Below are 22,953 nucleotides of genomic sequence, written 5' to 3' on the forward strand. Positions count from 1 at the left end.
ATACTTGAAGAGTCATACTCTGCTAGTATTTCTGTTTGAGAAATATTTGTGTATGCATGTTCACTGAGAAAATCCATCAAGCTGCACACTTACGATATATTTACCTTGCTATATATATATATATCCCTGGGATACGGAGAGCAAACGATATTCAAATTCTGTTCCCTGATTCCATCAGGCCCGCCAGCCAGGCAGGAAGAGTACTGAGTGAGGGAGAACTACCTTTCCTTTCCTGAACAAATACCTCTGTGAGCACAGCAGTGAGCAGGGCAGGCCAGGTCCCTCGTTCTCCACCTGCATGGTCAAGCAGTGGACCATCCTTTGCTAAGCACCTGCTGCCATGTTTGTTACTCTGAGAAGCAACTATCAACCAGTTGAGGGCAGGGAACTTGTCTTTTCACATATCTGGTACATTCCTTGCATGGAACACACAAAACAGAATAATCCAAACACAACAGGCAGGCACTAAATGTTTCTTAATTCCTGGGTTGGAAAATAAATTTGAGAACTAGTTTCAGGCTAAGTGTCATTTCAGCAGGGCAAATTAACCGCAGGACTACCAATAGTACCCACACTGTCCAGTGATCATTTCCACAGGCCAAACAGGACACACACATCTGGGCCACTATTTCCCTGGTGGTGTTCCCAGGTCTAGACAAGGGAATTCCTAATACTAATTTTAAAAATAAAACAAGTAATACCCAAGAGAGAACTTCCCATTTAGCCACGTTGGGTCTGGTTCCCTGATTTCTCTGGCACCTCAAAGGCTACCCACATCTCTGAAGAGTTCCTACCTTGCTAAGTACTTGGCTTCGATCTGCAATGTCTATATATACGGTTTCCACATGTTTCCATGTCTCAGCCTCCAGTTTATGCACCTGCAGGAACAAGGAGCACCCTGTGTAGTTTTTGTCAGCTATAAAGCACCCTTCACCCAGAAGAGGCACTACAAACAGCTATTCCCAAAGCTAGAGATGTGAGATTTCTATGGGTAAAGAATTACAAAGAAAATTATTCAAAGGAATGGGAAGATGAATTTTAAGTGCGCACACATTTGAGGATTAATGCTCTGATTTTTCAGCCTAAGGACCACCTCAGCAGGCCAAAACACCTATAGTACCTATATTATCTCCACATGTTCCCCCTTTGTAAAGACGATAAAACACTCGCGGAAATATTGCCTGCTTAGCCATATACTGTTTATTTGGATGCTTTTAATAAATTAATTCAAACAGGTTGTACATATACATGATATGAAATTATGATACAAATTCAAAATGTACAAAAGAATATGATACAGAGTAATTCTTTGTCTTGTTTTATCTCCCAGTCCTCTCCAGAGTTCACACCACTGCTACCAGATTCTATGCACTTACAAACATCCAGGTGTGAAGATCTTTCTTTCAATACAAATGGTAGCACATAATACACACCGTTTTGCATCCTGCTTTCTTAAACAATGAACAATATACCTTGAAGATTTTTCCCTATTGGTTCTTTTCTCTCTCTATTGGTTCTTTATAATGTTTGCAAAATATACCCCTATAAGGCTGAACCAGAATTTATTTAAGTGTTCTACTGGTGGGCTCTTTTATTGTTTTTAATCTTTCACTACACAAAGAATGCTACAATGAATCTTCCTGAATATAAATTATTTCACGCATGTGTTAACATAACTGTATGATAAATTCCTAGATGTAGAATTGCTGGGGTAAAGGATGGATGCATTTTAAATTTGAGGAGTTACTGGGAAATTGTACTCTAAGAGGCTATAATCCTGATGTTTTAAAAATATAGCTCCCCTGTACCAGAAGTTGCATTTCAGATCAATCCCAATACAATGAAAAGGCCCTATAAGGAGCCTTAGAGATCATATTTTGCAAATCAGAGACAGAGCCCCCCATGCCGGTAGGACAGGTCTAGGCAGAGGCCGTTACCCAGCAGGCCAGGAAAAGGAAAGCACAGAGCAGACCCCATGGCATGGATGGACAAGCCACAGGGCAGAGGCTCAGTACTCTGCCCTGAAGCCTGGGAGCCGCTGGAGCTCTGGGGAAGTGCTACTTACATTCTCCAGGTGGCCAAGATCGGGTTTGTGCCAGGTTTCAATTTTAATCAGAAAGTCTTCTTTCATGTACTCATTCTGGAAGGGGAGAAAAATACCTCATGGTCACCAGGCTCAAAGTTGAAAATTAAAGATTACTGGATCAAAGATTCCAATCTCTGCCTTATAATATCAGCTAATTTTACTTGGAGCCCACAGCATGCGAGGCATGCATTATCTCAATCCTCACCACAGCCAACAAGGTCTGTAGTAATTTATAGATTACTACCTTATGCACAAGGTGCTAATAATTGGTAGTGTGGGAAGAACAGAGGAAGACTTCCTAACCCACAAAAATGTTCATCACTACCCCGTTCCCCCCTAGCCAACCTTTTGCTGAGGTCCATAGTTCTCTTCTCAGCAAATGAACTCTTCATGCTAATTACTATCTTCTTCCCTTAGTGCTTTTTCAAAATTAGAACTACGCAAAGGAGGAACACAGTAGGCCATTAATTCCTTGGCAGGGATTGGGTTCCCAAGAACTGCCTATGGTGACCAACAGGGATAAGGCACTGGATGAGGAGACTGGCAGGCGGGGAGACGGGGCAATGACACCGGGGATGGGCGTGGAAGAGAAACCCTGCTGCCTTCACAATTATGCTAGGGGCCAGGGCTCACTAGGCCAATAGACGGCCATGGAAGCCCCACTCAGGTCAGCTGAACCGAAGTCTGTACAGACCTGAAAGGCATGACCTGGCGCGAGCAGGGAAAAGCCTTGGTTCCTTCTGAACATGTGAGAGCAGAGCTAGGATGCCATGGTCCTGACTGCTGCACCTTACAAAGCCACATGCCAAGGCAGCTTAAAGAAAGAGGCTTCTTTGCCAATTAACAGGTTCTTTCTTAGGACTGAAAGGATTAAGCCTCAACAACTCCAAAAGTCACCCAAGAGAAAGAGGAATACCTAGTAACCTCCAGTGCAGTTACATTTTCATTTCTTCTTTCTTAGAAATCATCTACAATTCCACCCTCCTCCCCTCCCCCCCCCTTGGAAAATACTTACTGTAATAACTGTTCCAAGGCAAGGACATGGAAAGAAGAGAGAAAAAGTTTAATGAGGATGAATGAATATCTGACCCTCAGCCCCAAAGATCACAATAGCAGACTTCTCCACTCCCTGGGGCTTATTCACAATCACCCTCCAGTTCCCAGTGAGTGCATTTGGTACCTCAAACGCATCAACCCTCAAGTTTCAATCATATGAAAGTCCCCAAAGACCAAATCTGGGACTTAATTAAAGGAATGACACTATTGGCTCCTTGAGATTCTCTCTAGTTGAACAAGCAGGGGGACTGCTCTCAGGAGCTGAAGCAATGAGGCCCACTGCTCTGTCTCAGAGCATCCCCTGAGGTCCCCCTCACCGCAGGGGCACAGGCAGGGCGCTTTAGGGCAGGCACATCTATCTGCCTCCTGCATCCCTGCTCTCACTGTAACCAAACCTCTCACCCGCTATACTCCTGCCCATTGTAATGGGACCCCCTCGGAAAGCACGGTTCAATTATTTATCAGAGAAAATGACTGCAGCTCTAATGTCACCGGGGAACGGACCAGCTCTCCTCCTGACAACAGCCTGGATCGTTCTGTACCCTCTGAATTTAGAGTTATCTCATTTTCTGATGGATGCCACACTGCCCTGTTCAGACACTTATAGGACTAACAGTCAAACCTCACAACTCCAAAACTGCAACTAAGGTTACCTGTGAGACTGAGACAAGGAAAAGTTGAAATATAAGGGATAAGATTTATCTTGTATAGAAATAACCCAGGAGACTCTAAGTAATTTCCCTAAATCCAATGAAAGAAACCTGGAAGAAAGTACCAGATTAAGATAACTAAAAGGCCTATTGAAATAACTGCTGTTATGAACTTGGAGAAAATTGTGTTAACAAGAAGGACATGGTGAGTATCATCCATCGAAGGAAGTCCAAAGAGACCAGTGTGGCAAAAACTCTCCGGGGCTATCCTAGGGGCAGGAGCCCCAGGCTGCAATGGCACATCCGGCAGCCCCATCCCGAGAGTGGACACAGAGTGTCAGGCTGGCCTGGTTTGATCTCACAGCCACAGAGGTTTCCCAGCTAGCCACCTGATTCTGACTCCATGTTCTCCAAGCAACTTCCTCCTTCTAGTTCGGCCTCTGTAAGGACAGAACATGCTAATGAACAGACACAGGAGTCCGGTCACTTAAGCAAGTGAACATGTTCACTACATCCTGGCATTCTGAATGGACATACTTTGGTGTGTACACTAAATATATTGGCATATGAGGTTTGTACACCTTAGCCTTTTGAGACCCTAAGAAATAGATCCACTCGGTTCTGACAAGTTACATTTCTGAATCCATGATGATAATGACCCTCATCGGTCCTCAAAGCTAACAGGGGTGACCAATCTTCCCTAGTCCTCCCTGCTCCTCCAAACACCCCTGCAGTCCCGCATTTCCTTTTCTTCAAACTGCAATGCTGAAAACACTAAAATAGTCCCAAGAAACGCTTTGTAGTCAGAAAATCAGGCTCTCTAAGTAAGATTAATAAGGTGCTTTCAAACCATGGCTTAGTGAGATTATTGAGTCAAGAGTTAAGGTTAGAGGAAGAGATAGAAAGAGAAACATTTCTTTTCCTCTTCCTACTTCCATTCACAGACCAAACCCCATCTTATCCCCTACTCATATCCCAGCCAACCAACAACAGGGGAGAAACAGAGAAAAGTAAGATAAGAGCATAAAAACAGCTGATAATGAATGACCAGAGTGTTCCAACTCCATTTTCATTCCACTCAGGAATTTATCCCACGCTTCTTTATCTATCTCACCTCACACTTTAATCTACTTGGACCAAACTTAGATGTTTGAACTAATCGTCTTTCTCCCATCACCCCCCCAGAAGAAACTGGAGATTAGCCTTCTTTGTTTATTTTAAAAGAGCAAGCGTCTAACTGAACAGATCTAAGATCCAACACATTCATTTCGTATGACGGTGACGGTGAGTGTGAGGTCGGCATCCACTGGAGAAACCAACCTTCCCCCTACCCCTGCCTCCTCTTCCTGTAGTATTTAGAAATTACTTTTATCTCTTTTTTCTTTTGACCAAAGGTCAGGACAATATGTGAACGAACATTTGGCAGCTAAAAAAAACGCCCATGTCAGCTGCAGCACACTCCCTAGAATTACGCAGAGGACAGTGGCATCTCTCAGTCAGCACAAGCTGTGTACCAGAACCCTGCCCCAGGCATGGAGGAGTCTATGCTATCCGTTTGCCTCCTTTATGCCAAGTTGGCAAAGGTTCTTATGACGTATGCTCAATGCAGCTCTCTTAGACATCAAGAACAGTCACCTTTGGCCCTCGACCAGACACACACAGCCACAGTGCACAGGTCTTTTAAGAAAGCGGGTGGCCGAAACCGGTTTGGCTCAGCGGTAGAGTGTCGGTCTGCAGACTGAAAGGTCTCAGGTTCGATTCTGGTCAAGGGCATGTACATTGGTTGCGGGCACAACCCCGGTAGGGGGTGTGCAAGAAGCAGCTGGTCGATGTTTCTCTCTCATTGACATTTCTAGCTCTCTATCTCTCTCCCTTCCTCTCTGTAAGAAAAATCAATAAAATATATTTTTTTAAAAAAAAAAAAAAAAGAAAGAAAGTGTGTGGCCTAGCTGGTTGAGCACTGACCTATGAACCAGGAGCTCACGGTTTGATTTCTGGTTAGGGCACATGCCTGGGTTGTAGGCTCAATCCCCAGTGGAGGGTGTGCAGGAGGTAGCCAATCAATGATTCTTTCTCATCATTGATGTTTCTCCCTTTTCCTTCCTCTCTGAAATTAATAAAAATATATTTTTAAAAAGAAAGTGTGTGCATGCCTCTTTTCAAAGAATTTAACAGCTTCCTGCCCAATGCTTCTGTAGTAATGATATTTGCATTTTCAGCTAAAGCAATAAAACTCTGTGTCACACACCCCAGATCCTATCAATGATTATTAATCTCCCGATACAAGGTTCTTGAGAATTGGAAAGAGTAGTGACTCTGTTCTCTAGACTTTAATCATTCCCAAGTTCACAGGGTAAGGGCCACCTGGGTGGAACATCCCCATCAGATACAATCTGAGAGTACCAAGTCCCAACAAATAAGGCAAGTGAAGCAGTCCATATAAGAGAGGCTGGCAAGAGGACACCTTAGCCAGACTGCCGGCGAAAACAAATGTAGGTTGGCTGGGGGAAAGGCCACACAACTCACAGACAAGTTCTAGGGGACCTCTCAGAAGCACCCCAAAATATGGATCAGTACTAGCTTGGGTTCTCCAAGAGAACTATTCTGGAATCTTGGAAAGCTAGGAGTATGAACTACACAAAGAGAATCCCAGAAAGTCTAACATACAAAGTTCTCTGTGGAGGCTCAAGTCTTCCTTTTCCAGAAACTCCAGATAAGAGATGAACCAGGTTAAGAAAATAATTCCACTCCTACCTTTAGCTACAGAATATGCTAGTTGAATGTAAGTCAGGGTTCTTCACAGTGACTTTCCTCTTCCTTGCCCTCCACCCTCCCACCCAAATCTGGCATGCACATTCCATGTGCTATTTAACATTTATGAAATATAACTGATTATAAATATTTTGTCGTAAAAAATTGGGCATATTTCCACTTTCCCCCAGTAACACCAATGTTTCCTTTGCTATTTTTTGTTGTTGTTGTTAATCTTCACCCAAAGATATTTTTCCATTGGTTTTCAGAAAGAGTGGAAGGGAGGAGGAGAGACAGAGAGAAACATTGATGTGAGTGACACATCAATTGATTGCCTCCCACATGTGCCTGGACCAGGGTCAGGCAACCAAGGTATGTGGCCTTGACCAGGAATTGAACCTGAGACTTCTCAGTCCTCAGGCTGATGGTCTATTCACTGAGCCACACTGGCTAAAGCTCCTTTGCTATCTTTTCTTGGTGTCTAGGCCTGGCCCTTCCCCAAGGCAAGAAAGCCACCCTCAGGCTCTCTTCTATGACTGTTGCCTCTCTCAAGATTCCCTGACCTCAACACTGTTTTTCAAGCCAAACACAAATATATCACATTAAAACTGGAACTCTCAGTATCTCACAGTAAGGGAGTGGTTTAAAAAGAACATAGTATTAATGAACAACATAGACTGATGGACAATAACAGACCCAGAGATAAGGAGCCATGGGTCAGACTGTTGGACCTCAAAGGGAGGGTGGGGATAAAAGGGAGAGATCAACCAAAGGACTTATGTGCACACATATGAGCCTAACCAGTGGTCAAGGACCATAGGGGGGTGGGGGCATGAGTGGGGAAGAGTAACGTATTGGAATGGGGGGTTGAGGACAAATATGTGATACCTTAATCAACAAAGAAATTAAAAAAAAAAAGATCATGGTATATTCATACAATGGAATACTATGCAGCCATTACAAATTTTTAAAAATAGGAAACTACATAGTGACAGGAAAAAGGTTCTTCATTTACTGAGTAAAATGAGCAATTTAATAGTTAATATGATATGATCCAAAATTTGTCTAGGAAAGATGTCTGGACATTATATGTAAGATTTTAAAAAAGGACCAGGAAAAAAGATACTAAAATCTTAACAGTGACTATCTAGGGATAAGAGAATAATGGATGGGCAATGGCTGGGTAGCTCAGTTGGTTAGAGCATCATCCTGATACAACAAGGTTTCTGGCTTGATCCCTGATAAGGTACATATAAGAATCAACCAATGCTCTCATTGGTTTGGCTGAATGGTTAGAGCATCTGGCCACGGACCCAAGTGTCATGGGTTGAATTCCCAAAGGCACATACTTCGATTGCAGGTTCAATCCCCGGCCCAGGTTGAAACACAAGCAGGAGGCAACCAATTGATGTGTCTCTCCTACATTGGTGTTTTTCTCTTTCTTTCTCTCCTCTCTCTCTCTTCCATTCTCTCTAAAAATCAATGGAAAAAATATTCTCACTCCTCGGGTGAGGATTAAAAAAGAATAAAATAAAAAGAATCAAACAATGAATACATAAATAAGTGAAACAACAAATTGTTTGTTTCTCTCTCTTTCTCTCTCAAACCAGTTTTAAAAGAGAGAGAGAGAGAGAGAGAATCATGGGTGGTTAATTTCTTCTGTTTCTATGTATTTTCTAAAATTTAAACAGAGAACAGTACTTTCGTAATCAGTAAAAACAATCAAAATTATCATACCATCCCCAAATAAGAAGAGCTGGTTCTGTGCCAGCTCAGGCCATGGATATGTGGTGGTTTTCACTCCGGTGGCTGCCAAATTATACTAGACAACAATGACACCACCAGTCTCAGGTCTGATGGAAATCCCTAAACTCATCTTTCCACTGGCTTAATCCAGAAAATGAACATGGGACAGAAAACCCCAATCCATCCCCACCGCTGGGTCCACTTGACCCCAGCTTCTACAGGTCTGCACTCACCAGTTCTGCAATAAGGGTAGGCATTCCATGCTTTTTCATGTATATTCAGGGCTCCCTCTGGGGCCAGCATTCGAACAAACCCGGGCACTTTGCTGCAGTAAGAAAAAGGGGTTATGAAAAGAAATGGAGGAGAGAATGAGAAGACACTCTTCAGGCCACAGCCTTAGCCTCTTCAATGGGAAATTGACAAGTAAGTTTCCATGAGATAAGTAGGTTACACTTATGGGTGAGAAGCTGAATCCCCAACTGTCAGAGTCTGAATCCCCAACTCTGCTAGCTATTAACACCCACTCACATCTTGCCCCACCACCTCACCAGGAACCGGACAGGAGGGAATACCTTGGGCTACCTGCTACAGCTTATCAGCCATTACATTATCAGTGTGCTTTTTTTCCAGCGCTCACTGGGCCCAGGGCATCATATTCCACAGGGCATGGATGACACACCTCCAAGAGCATACCAGACCAGGTTTATGGGCCAGAGAGACTGACTGGCTAACAGTAAGGGATTCCAAGTGATCTGATTATCTTTTTTTTTTTTTTAAATTAACTTAAAAAAGCAGGCAAGGATTTATTGACTGGCCAGGACAGCCACAAGAGAACCACACGCAGGTGATCTCCAAATGACTGCCTGATCTGATGATCTTATTATCAGTTCTGGGATGCCAGGACAAAATATTTTCTTCAGGGCCATATGCCTCCCAGGACAAAATATTTTCTTCTATTTAATTCTTCTTATCCCAGATTACAGAAAAGCATGTTCAGTAAGAGCCTCTCCCCCCCTTTTAAGGTATATATATTTCTCTTCCTTAATCTTTTACTGGTATTCTAAGCAGGCTTTAGCAGGCTCCAACAATATCATCAGCTGTAGTGCCTGAGGCCTAAGAAAAGAGAGCGAACTCAGAGAACCAGAGCAACCCTGAGATTCATCCACCCACTGCCATGCTCACTCAGGCCAGTATTTCTACGTGCCAGGCACCAGGATGCATACAGATACCATACAAACTTGGCTCCTGCCCTCAAGGAGTCGACATTCCAGTGGGGAGTATAACCAGACGGGGAACAACACCGTGTGCCACAGTGGGTAAGCACAGGGCTCTGGGGGACAGAGCACGGGAGAGCATGGTGCAGGCAGCATGGCGCATGGGGAGGCTCCTCAGGAGAAGGATGAAATGAACACAGAGCAGAGAGGGAGTAGGACTGAGCAAGAGGGAGTAGGACACAGGATGGGAGCAAGGTAAGAAAAGTGTGGAGAAGAGCGAGTTCAGAGTACCTGGTGAAAGGGATGAGTAGGGAACAAGAGAACCTGCAGAGGCAGGGTCATAAAAGATCTTGTAGATTACATCAAAGAGTATGGACGTTATCCTGAGGGCAAAGGGAAGCCTTCTATAGCTTTTAAAGCTGGCGAACAACAGATCTGTCTTCTAGAAAGAACACTCAAAGCTGTGTGAAGTGGAAACCAAGGGGACCAGTTAGGAACCACTAAAGTAACTGAGGCAAAAGATGATGGAAAGAAATGGTTAGGTTGGCGGTGCTGAGGAGACAGTCAATGAGGAGTTGATATAAGGGATGAAGAAGAGGGTGGTGGTGAACCTGTGGGGACCATCTAGATGGACCTCATAAGGAGAGGTGGTTGTGGCATTCAGCACTTAAAAAGCTTTTTGTTTGCAGCTGTGTGTTTGGAGTTAAGGGAGTACGGGTAGCAGCTCAAAGTTTACACCCTCCCTTATAAGGAAGAGGGTAAGACAGGTCCTATAGACCTCCTTTCTGCAACTTCGGTCGGACCAAATGAGCTGCGGAACCAACTGGCCCCTTCTATTAACCTCACTATCTCTTTTCAAAATCTTTTCAAAATCATCTTTGAAAAATACAAATGCAACTACAGAGAAGGCATATCTTGAGCCTTAAATTAAAAAAATTTTCCCCTCAACTATAGTTGACATACATTTCAAGTCTTATTTTAATTAACTATGAATGGCTCAGTAAGGACTAGTTGACAGTCAACTTCGAGTAGGGAAGGAGGAGATAAAGGGGAGGCATGGAGGGAAAAGCACACTGGCAAGGAAATGGGAACACGGTGAGATCCCCTCACCTCACACTGCTGCTTCCTCCTGGCTCCCACACTCACAAAACCCTAGACCCCTCAGGGCTAGCACTTTTACATCTCTAGAGCAGCAGACTACATTCTATCAGGATTTTACCAATGAAGATGACACTGGGGTTAGTTCATTCCGGTGACTAGAAATTAAGATTCAGGTGTAAGCTGCACAGCAATGTAAAACTGTACACGTAAAATATGATAAAAATGTTGAATTTTTTGTTATGCATATTTTACCACAATGTAAAAACATATTCCAGTTTATTTTTTCCAGTTCTGGATAGTTTCTAAAACTTGCTTGGTTCAACTCTCATTCAAGCTGGTACATGTTTACTATTATTTTCAACACCCTTTGGGTTGGCTCAGAGTTTGCTGAAATACAGGGTGTGACAAAAGTAGGTTTTGTATGGAAAATAATATAATAATTAATAATAATAAAAGAGCCCTAGCTGGTTTGGCTCAGTAGATAGAGCATTGGCCTGTGGACTGAAGGGTCCCAGGTTCGAATCAGGTTAAGGTCACATGTCTGGGTTGCGGGCTTGATCCCCAGTGTGGGGTATGCAGAAGGCAGCCAATTAATGATTCTCTCTCATCACTGATGTTTCTCTCTCTCTCCTTTTCCCTTCATCTCTGAAATCAATAAAAATATATTTAAAAAGTAATAATATAAGAATGAAGTCTGTGGCCTGGCCAGTGTGGCTCAGTTTGTTGAGTGTCATCCCATGGAGAGATTGCTGGTTCAATTACAGTCAGGGCTCATGCCTGGGGTTTCAGCCTGATTCCCAGTACGGGCATACAGGAGGCAGCTGTTTGATGTTTCTCATTCTCTCTCCCTTCCTCTCTCTTTAAAATCAATAAAAACATATATTTTTTAAAAAGAATAAACTCTGTGCTTTGTGTACTCACAACTACTTTGCCACATCCTGTATTACTATTTTGGTTAGGAATTCAGCTAATTTGTGTGGTTTGCTATGGATTTTAGTAAACAAATCAGTTCAAATATTTATATCTTTGATCCAAAGAGAGTAACCAAAATTTTTTTGGTAGCTGATTTCACAATATCAGAATGTAAAATACTACCTGCACCAACAATCCCACTTTTAGGAAGGAACATTTACCATAGATTTACACACACAAGTACATCAAAAGCTTTGCACAACAGTCTTCCTGGAGTACTGTATGTAAACATCTGGAAGTGACTATAAACATATATCAAGAGGGGAAAGGTGAAAAACTTACAGTACATCTGTACAAAATAATACTATGTGTACTTCAAAAGAATGAGGCCAAATATGCTGACAGTGAAAGAAAGCTATGATATGATAACTAACAAAAGAGCAAAGTCAAGTGTATATAGTATGATTCCAGCTATGTTAAGATAACAATAAAGGAAATGAACATCCATTCACACACACACCTATACTCACAGATAATGAGTATTACTGTGATAAGGGACTGGGAGCCTAATGGGACAATTATTACTTTTATTTTATTTTAAAAATATATATTTTTATTGATTTCAGAGAGAGGGAGAGGGAGAGAGAGATAGAAACATCAATGATGAGAGAGAATCATTGATTGGCTGCCTCCTGCAGGCCACCTATTGGGGACCGAGCCCACAACCCAGACATGTGCCCTTGACTGGAATTGAATCCGGGGCCCTTCAGTCCACAGGCTGACGTTCTGTCCACTGAGCCAAACCAGCTAGGGCAAGAATTACTTTTATCTAAAAATAAAATAAGATAAACAAAATAACAACCCCAAAACATTTAAATGAACAAAGAAGTACTACCACCTACACCCACTCTCAGGTGAAGCAACCAGCTAATGACCTGGAAACCCCCAATTATCCATTATCTCCACTTCAAAACCAGGCCATCGTTAGGCTCTGCGGCACAGCCACATACCTCTGTAAGTGGTAGATCTTGTGTGTGAACTGGCCCTTCTCACCGTCCTTCTCATAGGGTTCATTCACCAGGACCTCCACGCCTTCTCCACCGCCTGTTTCATTTTTGCTAGCTTCAGCCACAGAATACAGCTGTCCTACTTGATACTAAAGGAACAGAGAGACGGGAGTTGTCAATGCAGAATCTTCTAAACAGTTACTATAGTCCATTCGCCAGTAACTGTCCAATTATTTCACTTTGGGATTCCCCTAACTTAAGAACTCATTCTGAAGTTTCACACAGGGTCTTGCCCAAATTCACCCAAAACAAGTGATAACCCTGCTCCATGACCTCTCTTTAGCCATCAGATGTGTTTAATTTTATCCTTCCTATTTTCATACCACCATCCAGAAAGCAGAAGGTAGAATGCAAGGTAGCTTTTGTCTTGCTATTAAGCCCTTAAAATAAGATCTGGGGTAGTTGCTAGAAGTCTATTTGTTCTATTCATTTAAACAGATCCTAAGACATGACTTCTTTCTCCAATGGTTCCCCCCCACCCTCACCCCGCCCCCCACCAAGAAGCTCGGAAAACAGCCTTACAGGCAACCAGACCTCCAGACACACTCCAGACTCCTGATGGGGCTGAAGCAAAGTGCTTCCCATATTAGACAGCACAGATTCCTAGCCCACAGTCTGTGCTGGCTGGGTACACCCTCTGTGCTGGCACTTACTAGATGGCAGAAGCCTAGTTTTCCTTTATTTGGGTCACATGCCACCCTATCAAGTCACCAGTCAAGATCACTGGCCTCCTCTGACCCTCTCAGGGACATTCAGTGTTAGGGCCATTGACCCGAAGGAAGCTGTCCAGGTGAAAAAATAAGGTGAGAAGAGAATGAACAGGAGTATTTAATGACGGAAGTTACATCTATACCACAGGTGCTTCTTACCTGTCATTGCCAGTGCCAACCAGGCACAAATATGACAAAAGAGCATTTGGTTCCCCAACATGTTGTGGAGGTAGATAAAGGCTTTCCCCACCCAGCATGCCCCTTTCCCAAACTACCGGTACTCCCAGGAGTGAAAGATGAGAGCACTTTTCTCCCTTTGAGGTAAAAACAGAGAGGCTGTGTCTCTGGGCAGCTGTCATTTAAACCACTGCCTGCAAGAGCGAGGAGCAGAGGCAGCATCCAGGGCTGTTCCACCCCAAACTTGGATGCTGACTTGACCAGGGAAATTTTGGGGCGAAGTCCGGAAGGTGAAGCAGCAGACCAGGACGATTTACTGTTCATCACAAAGCTGAAAGAGCCCTAACTTCCAAAGCAAACCCAGCACAAAATGCCAAGGAAAAGCCCAGGCAAGCAACCAAGACTCAGCTAATCCCATAAAGAGGAGCGCTGGGGTGACAGCCAGGCATCTGACCTTGCTAATCCAGAGCAACATCACTGTTGCTTCACTGTCCCCACGGAACCCCACGCTGTCCCCGTGCGTGTCCAAGGCCACCCCCCAGCAGGCACACACGGAAACCTCTATCAAGTGGGTCAGGGTTTGGCTGAGCCAGGGGTTCCTGAGAAGGAGCCGCGATTCTGCTTCAGAGAAGAGTCATAAGAACATCTAAGCACTGACTCAGCAATCCTAAAGGGCAGGCTAGGGAGAAGGCCTGGTGGCAGGGACGGCGCTGCCGGCTGGTGCCACTGCTTGGAGGGGGCTCCAGGCAGACTAATCCCTTTCACTGGTTCCTCCTCGGAGGCAGGAATCAGAGGGCTGGCTCTAAGAGGATCAGGCTGTTGGACTGGCACCTTCCCCCTTTAATCGCCCTTGATATTCTGATCCTTTAATCTCAGTCTGACAAGTGAAGGCAGTTTTGCTAATCCAAAGGGGTGGGTTAAAGTGGCCTCCACAAGCCACAACTGAGGGACACCTTCTCTGTCCCAGGGTTCCCTCCGGCACAGGGGCTCCACACCCTGGGAAGGCAGAACGCAGCCAGACTCCACTGGGGCGAAGGTGGGAGCAGGGGTGAGGCCATTCCATCAGATAGGGAGCTGAGGAGACTGGGATTCCAGCTGCCTCGGGCCTAGGATACTGCTCTCTGCCCTTGATATTTGTTCCCTTGTCCCAAAGAACTAAGATACTCCGCTAAGGAAAACAAGAGACTCCACCGCTTTGGCAATCTGGGAGAAGAAACCCAGGAAGATGCTGTGGGCGGGCCTAAGACACTGATATTAAACAAACCAGCGCAGCTGTCGGTCCCACCCACACGGCCCTGTCAGGACAGTGACCACAGGGGAATGGAAACAAGATAAAACAGCCCTGCCCACAGCAGAGGGTGGGCAGCCTGAGTCAGGAGCCACTGGTGGACACACCCATATCAAACGGCCAAAGTTTTCTTGCTCTGCTGCTGAATGCCCAGAAACCCTGTGCAGTGTTAGGCCAAAGTGTCTGGCCAGCCAGAAGCTAATCCCATCCCAAAATATTGATTTGTACCATCAGAATGGTTATAAAGACATGGCCTCTTTTCCCCCCAAATCAGAAAGCTCTGAGGACCTAAAATCATGGTCTCCAATAGGGAAGTGAATCAATCTATCAGTCACACAAGACGGGGCTGCTCCCATGGGAACCATGTCAGGATGGAGTTATTAATAAAGGCGCTGAGAAGGTTGATCATTACTTGTTTCCTGTAGGGCCTCGCATTCAAGATTTCCTGTCTTCTGGAACTAAGGTTCAAGCCATCAAGACAGCAGCTCCTGCTTCAAACCCAGCCCAAGCACTGCTTTCTCAGCAGCAGTTTCTAGCTGAGAACAGGTTGGCCATCATCAGGCAAACAGATGAATCCTAACAGTGCTTACTGCCCCAGCTGCTGCTTAGATTTTCAGCTCTGTTCACTTGCCCCTTTGCTTCCTCAACGCTTCAAAAAAGCCACCACAAGCTAAAACCTCTAATCCCAGTCACTCTTGGAGTTCCCCTTTCCCTCCTTGGCCTGCTATGAGCAATCAGTGTTCTGGCCCCTCCAACCTTCCTACAGAGCAGCCAGGAAGTGCCACAGACAGGTGCTGGCCCTCCTGGTCTGCCACACTCTCAGAGACATTCCCACCCTTCGTTCCATCAATAAACTCTCTGCGAAAAGATTCATTTCACCCCTAAATGCCACCCTGAGGTACTCCCAGATTCCTGGGACATCTTCTCGACTGGCTGTATAGAAGAAAGGAACTCATCGAACCCTCAAGAGCTGAGTTTTAGGGCAAGAGACGTGCTAGTCCTTCCTGCTTGGGAAAACTTCACAGAAGCAGCACCGCCCCCAAAGGAAGTGGATGAACAAGGTCCTCCATGCCAGTGCCTGTCACACCATGCATGTGGTTCCCAGGCCTTAGGTACATCTCAGGCGCCTCCAGCATCTATCCAGCCATCCCCTCTCCCCGGCTTCCTTAGTCTTGTTTCTCTTCTCCTTTCACAGAACTCCCAGCTCATGTTGGAGGCCACCTCTGGCTCCCTCCTGGGTCTCTATAACCTGCATCAGCCTACCGCTGGAGACAGTCCTCTAAGAGGCCAATGTCTGCCCACCACTTCTGGAGGGTCAAAAGCTTGGTTATTTGTCTCATCTAATGTGTGCTGATTTGATGTTTCAAAGGTCCATTTCATATCTGGAGTAGACTGGAAGTTATCACAGGAGTTTCATGCTGACTCTGCAGGAAAGAGACTGATTGAGGGGCATTATGTTGGCTGACAAATTTCCCCCAAACTTAAGCTTAACTGGAAGTGGGGGTGGATAGAGGGCTATGGATTCAGAAGGAAGCAAAAAAGAAGGCCGTGCCAGGAGGGGGAAGTGGAGGAAGGGTGGGACAAGGGAGGCTCTGTGACAGTTCTCTGCTGTCCAGGAGACTAACTCTGAGTCAGCATGGCCTATAAACTTTCTTGTGGCAAATCCTGCCAGATCCCCATACACAGAGACGGGCCCACGAACCATAAAAGGATAAAGAGCACGCCCAGCCCATTTGCTACTCCCTGCCCCCCGTAAAAGGAGGTTCTGGGCTCTGGGCTTCCAGCAGTCACCTAGAGTGTCGCCAGGGAGGGCCACAAAGACTTCTGCCCTGCTGGTTTGTTGCCCAATCGGAGAGAGCTGTGCCCACTTCCCAGTCAAGTCATGGAGGTCCCAGAAAGGCACACACTCAATCCCCTCAATAACACGTCCCTGAACAGGCACAGTCCCGTCAGGTAAAGGAGGCTGACTTAGTCTCGGTTAACTAGCATGCCAATAACTCGAGGCAAGTAGTACACAGTTGCCCAGGTATACAAAGCAAGTGCCTTCTCTGTCGGCGGGACTGCAGATTGGAGCAGCAACTATGAAAAACAGCATGGAGGGCCCTCAAAAAATTACAAATGGAACTGCCTTATGACCCAGAGATTCCTTGTGGATATATACTTGAAGAAACCCAAAATACTAAATTGACAGAATATATGCATCCTTATATTCACTGCAGTGTTATTTATTTATTTTAAAAATAGATTTTATTGATTTTTTTACAGAGAGGAAGGTAGAGGGATAGAGAGCTGGAAACATTGATGAGAGAGAAGCATCCACCAGTTGCCTCCTGCACACCCCCCACCGGGGATGTGCCCACAACCAATGTACATGCCCTTGACTGGAATAGAACCTGGGACCCTTCAGTCTGCAGACCAACACTCTATCCACTAAGCCAAACCGGTTTCGGCTGCAGTGATATTTATAATAACCAAGATCTGAAAGCAACCCAAGTGCCCATCAATAGAAGAGTGGATAAAAAAGTTGTAGTACATATACACACGAAATAGAAATATTACTTAGCCATAAAAAAGAATGAAATCTTACCATTTGCAACAACATGGATGGACCTAGAGAATATTACGCTAAGTGAAATGAATCAGTCAGAGAAAGAAAAATACCATATGATGTCACTTACACATGGACTCTAAAGAACAAGATAAATGAACAAACAGAATTGAAACAGCCTCTTAGACACAGAGAAGAGACTGATGATTGCCAGAGGGGAGGGTTGGGGGACTGGGTGAAAAAGGTGAAGGGATTAAGAAGTACAAATTGGTAGTTGCAGAATAGTTGCAGGCATATGAGGAGAATATAGGGAATACAGTCACAATTGTACTATGTATGGTACCAGGTGGGTACTGAAGTACTGGAGGGAACATTTTTATTTATTTTATTTTTAATTTTTGTTAATCCTCACCCAAGGATATTTTTCCCATTAAGAGATAGTGGAAGGGAGTAGGGGAGGGGGGAGAGAGGGAGAAACAGAAGGAAGAGAGAGGGCGAGGGAGACGGAGATGGAGATGGAGAGGAAGAGAGATACTCATTTGTTGGTTGCCTTTCGAATGTACCCCAACCAGGGCTGGGAATTGAACCTGCAACCCTTTGATGTGCAGGCCAATGCTCTAACCATTGAGCAACCAGCCAAGACACAGGGAACACTTTTAAAGTACATGACTGTATAACCATTATGTAAAATAATATTGACTGTAAACTGCATTGGGAAAAACCCAACAACTTCCTTTCCTATCCTCAAAAAAAAAAAAAAGTTAAATTAAATTAAAAATAACAATAAGTGCTTTCCTTCAATTGAAAGTAGCATCAGGAAAATTCACAGCAAGTATTGGTTACCTATCTCTGTTAGAACAAACGTGAAAAACACACACAGACCTTGGCCACGTGGAGCCACTACGTGCAGTTACGGATGAAATGAAGGACTTACCTCCTCTACTGACACAGGCAGGACGACTCGGCTGTAAGAGAGGGAAAACAAGTTCAGGCTGACACCTGCCCGAGGCCCGGGAAGCAGCACTTTAGAAGAGTATTAAACATTTTGTGGCACATGCCATTACACTCGCTGTCAAAAACCCAGCAGAGAACGGCCCCAACGTCCCCAAGGCTAGGACGCTCTGTGCCCTTCTGGAATCCCATTTAGGGCCCTGTGAGTCAGTGTAAACCTGTTCCCCATCAGCTACCTCCCAGGAAGCCTTCTGATTCATACTCAGAAATGTCTTCTCCCTCTCCTCCACTCATCTCCCCGACAAAACCTGCCCATGAGAGAGGCTAACATAGAGGGCCCGCCCCTGCAAACTCTGAAGCCAAGATGAGGATTCAGACCCAAAAGAATCAGGCCCTGGGGATTTACACATCTGTGGACCCAACCCTCAAGGTGAAAGGCTAGGAAGGGGCCAAGCTTCCTGGAGGCTCCATCACTCTAAGAGCATGCTCCAACCATCTCTGCTCTGGGACGGGGTATTACAATACAAGCTACTACCACAAAGAGAGGACACGCAGTTTGTGTCCTGGCTTCCAGAAGCTACCTCAACTGATCGCTGTCTTTTCCTCCTCCATTTCAATGACCACCAATCATTGGAGGTACCACCAAAAATCTGACAGAGCAGCCATGACCAGCAAAGTCCCCACACTGGTCAGAACTCCACATTGGTATGACGCTTAGCAACACTCCTCCGGAGCAACGGCCAGCCCTTAGTTCAAAGCTGTGAGGTCAGAGGGCTGACACAAAAATGCTTAGTTGTTTTCATCTAAAACCAGCCAGCTTCCAAGCTGAGATGTCAGTTCCCAGACCCTAGCTGGAAGCCGCTGGAGCCTCTTGTATCTTGGGTGCTTGCAGAAGCATGAGCTGCTATGCCCTCTGTGCTATGCAGTGGTTTCACCAATTAGGATTCTTGCTCCAGGCTGGTAAATAGTCTGCTTACTATATTTTTAAAATATATTTTATTGATTTTTTACAGAGAGGAAGAGAGAGGGATAGAGAGTTAGAAACATTGATGAGAGAGAATCATCAATCAGCTGCCTCTTGCACACCCCTACTGGGGATGTGCCCGCAACCAAAGTACATGCCCTTGACCGGATTCGAACCTGGGACCCTTCAATCCGCAGGCCGAGCCAAACCGGTTTAGGCTGCTTACTATTTTTTATTTCCACAAAGATCTGCCAGGTAGCAAGAAGCACACAGCGGGTTCTGAGAACAACATCATACTAAAGGCAAAACACCAGGCAGAAAAGTAGCAAGAAAGACAAAATGGGCTAAAACAAAACAAAACAAACCAACAAAAAAAACCCCACCAAAATGGGCTCCAAGTCTTTACTGCCTGCTAACTCCCCTCCTCCAGAATGACTCAAACAATGTAAATCCTGCAGGTTATTGGATGCTGCTACTAATGTGCTCCTCCCATTAGAAAAAGCTGACGATGCAGAAAAATATTTCCAACTTGGAAGCCACAATTTCAGCACCCTCGCTAGAAACTTCCTAGAAAACAATCAGCCTTTTATCTTTAAGAACAGCATTAAACATCACATCCAAGAATTTGCAGAAATCAAATCAAGAAGAATCTTGTTAGAGGAAGTATCAGAAAAATCAGCAGGGACAACCTTCAGACCCTGGATGGGCACCACATCTCCCCTCCCCCCCCCAAAAGAGAAGGGCATCTGCCAGCTCCTGACAGGATGCTCTGAGGCTGCTCACATCACAGCTGCACACCCAGACCTTTCTCCCGGCTCCCCGGGAGCAAAACCGCCCGGCAGCGACGGGGTGCAGTTCCCAATGTCAGGGCCACAGGGGCAGCGCTGGGCTGAGGCGAGCTGTGCTCCCTTCAGTGTGACCTTCACTCACACCCTTCCCAGAGCTGCAGTGCTGCAGCCTCAGCCAAGTGTCTGGATGCCCATCTCCGCGTCCCCTGCCCAGGGCTGTCACACATGCCTGAGCACACACCGGGCACAAGCCGGACAGGAAGGAGACGCACATGCCAGGGAGGCGCTGCATCCCAGCACCGGGGACCTTTCCCTGACAGGCTTCGAGGGGAGAACAAAGAATGGGAAGAGAGGACCTCTCTCTGAAACTCACTCAGATCTCTTTTGAAGATCCCTTTCCCTCCCTGACCTTCCTCACAAAACTACAGGTTTCTAGACTCTCAGATTCATCTGGGAATAGAAAAAAGCATCCGGAAAATGGGGAAAGCCTGTCTTCTGGACAGTCGACATTAGAATCCGAAGAGCACCATGCTCCCTTCCTGTTGACATCCCAACGTTCTTCCCTCCTCACCCCATAAAGCTCTGAGTCAACATCAGACTGGATATCAAGATGTAAGTAAGGTAGAGGGCTTCAGAATAATGCTCTTTAGCTGGGATGACCCGAGTTTCTGCTCCCTTGGTTATCCAAAGCTCCCTACTGTGCCCTCAACACTTCCAAAGAGCAGTCAGATGGGACCGAGCGCCTCCACCGACACCACGGAGACGGCCCTTCGCACACCTGCCTGGCTACCCAGTGAGTTCCACCAGTTGCTCTCTCCTTGGACACCTCTCACTTCCAAAATCCCTGGGCTTCTGGCCCAATGCTGTCCACTGGCCCTCCCCTCGAGGGAAGCACAGTTTTACTGTAAATGCCACACACATTCAACCTCTCCTCTTTTTTTTTTTTTTTTTTTGGGGGGGGGGGGGATGAGTCCTGAGATGTTTCCTTGGAACCATGAGCTTCAGGGATGGGTCCTGTCACATTTGAAAAACTTAGCAATGCAAACATCCCCACCTGTCATCCAATCGCCTGGACTTGAGGAGCAAGCCCAACACCCTGCAACTCCTCCCACAAGTCACTAGCTCCCGCCCCCCAGTCACCACTCAAGAACTCGCTCACCCTGCACCGTCTCCTCCTGATGAATGGCTTTATTGGCAACCTCTTCGATTCCTCAAAGCCATTGCCCCATCTCCCTGCTCCGAGGCTGAAAATTCCGTAGCGATAGCCCGCCCATTTCCCACCCACACTCCAATGGTTCTTATGTTTATGTACAAAGGCTCTTTCCAAACTGTTCCCTACCCTGGCAACATCCTAGCCCTCTCCGTCACGCCCTTCGGATCACGCCAGCCCCTGCCCAATATTTTCTGGACTCCTTACCAGAGTACCCCTGAGTCCCAAGTTTCCCCCTCACCCCCCAATACCTCCCCTTCTGTACCTGCCAGGTGGGCACCATGTCACATACCCACCTGAGGGGTAGGTCCTCAGATCTTTCCTGTCACCCACGCGGGGCCCTGACTCCCTGGTCCCTTTACTTTATCCACTTGCTACAGTCTTTCCCCTGATACATAAAGGCAGCCACTCCTACTGCAGGTCCCCCTCAGCACTCCTCCCCATCCTCTCAACTCCATCCCTGGCCTGTCTTGTCTGATCTTCGGAGCCCCCCAGTACTGAGCATCCCCCCACCCCACCCCACCCCACCCCCGGCTGGCTAGCTCACCGCCTCTGCCTGCCCTTGTCTAGCTGTTCCTCCCTCTCCCGCAGGTCCCCTCGGCCATTCCTGCAGATGTGGCCGGGCCCTGGTCCCTCAGCCCCCTCCGTGCAAGCACCCCACAGAGCATCCATCCAGGGCTCTCCATCCGCTCAGCCCCTCGTGTCCTGCCCGGCTCCCACCGTCCCCTTGACCCCTTCCCAGGCCCTGCCGGGTCCTCATTGTCCCCCGGCCTCTCCTCAGGCCTATCAGCCATCCCTGCCCCTGGGGCCCCCTCTCAGGTGCTGTCCGTCTCTCCCGATTCCCACCGGCCCCCCCTCAGGCCCTGCCCGGCCCACCCGGTCCCCTCAGCCCCACGCCGGGCCGCCCAACAGCCCATTCAGCGCTCGCCATCCCCGGGCCCAGGCCGGCCTCAGCATCCCCTCCGCCGGCCGCCACCCTCCGCGGCCGCCAGCCCGCCGCTGCCTTCCTCCGGCTTCCGCACGACCGCGGACACTCACTACTCCTTGATCAGCACCATGTCGCTCCGCGGCTCGGCGACGGCTGCCTGCTGCCCGTCCGGCTCCCCGCCCGCTTCCCGGCGGCCGCTCTCCCCGCGGCCCTGCCCGGCGCGGCTGCCTGTGCGTCTTCGTCTTGGGCTGTTCCGTCCCCGCCGCTCTCGCCGCGGACGCTGCGCCGGCTCCCGCGCCCCGGCCTCTCCGCCTCCCGCGCCGCCGCCGCCGCCCGGAGCTCTGGTTCCGCAGCGCCGCGCGGGGGCGGGGCGTCTCTGCGGCAACCAGCGCGTCACACGCAGCGTGCGCGCTGACCTCACGCGGGGGCGGGGCTTCCTCCCCGCCCGCCTCCCGGCCTTAAAAGGGCCGCGGCGCCGGCGAACGCCGTGAGCTCCGGGTGGGCACCGGACCCCGCAGGTAGGCGGAGTCGAGGTCCGTGTGCAGGGCAGGGTCTTAGGTGTGACAGTTCTGCAGCCGGAGCAGATGCACCTGTATGCTCGGACCTCCCCAGTGGATAGGCTGAAATCTAGGAAAGGGTTGTGTCAAAAAAATAAAATTAATTAATTAATTAACGGTAGCTAGTACGTGCAAGAGCTCTCCTAAGTGCTTGACCCCTCAGGACACCACCACCAAAATGGTGCTGTGATTGCCTCAGTTTGCAGGTGGGGAAAGGAGGCAGAGGTTAAGAGACTTGTTCAAGTCCAA

General features: G+C 47.0%; 1 protein-coding gene across 1 annotated transcript in view; it reads right to left on the reverse strand.

The window, feature by feature from the left end:
• The window catches only part of PITPNA (phosphatidylinositol transfer protein alpha), a 39,741-nt gene extending 17,195 nt beyond the window's left edge, over positions 1–22,546 (reverse strand). The window contains exons 1-6 of the mRNA XM_084863039.1: positions 22,258–22,546; positions 18,241–18,271; positions 12,527–12,672; positions 8,509–8,614; positions 2,066–2,134; positions 795–878 (exon numbers count right to left, since the gene is read on the reverse strand). Coding sequence (XP_084719165.1) covers positions 795–878; positions 2,066–2,134; positions 8,509–8,614; positions 12,527–12,672; positions 18,241–18,271; positions 22,258–22,277 — 456 coding nt within the window. The 5' untranslated portion in view covers positions 22,278–22,546. The remainder of the gene's footprint in view (positions 1–794; positions 879–2,065; positions 2,135–8,508; positions 8,615–12,526; positions 12,673–18,240; positions 18,272–22,257) is intronic.
• Between the last annotated feature and the right edge of the window lie 407 nt (positions 22,547–22,953).

This window comes from Pipistrellus hanaki (genome assembly GCF_964339955.1).
Source record: "Pipistrellus hanaki genome assembly, chromosome: 16".
NCBI lineage: Eukaryota > Metazoa > Chordata > Mammalia > Chiroptera > Vespertilionidae > Pipistrellus > Pipistrellus hanaki.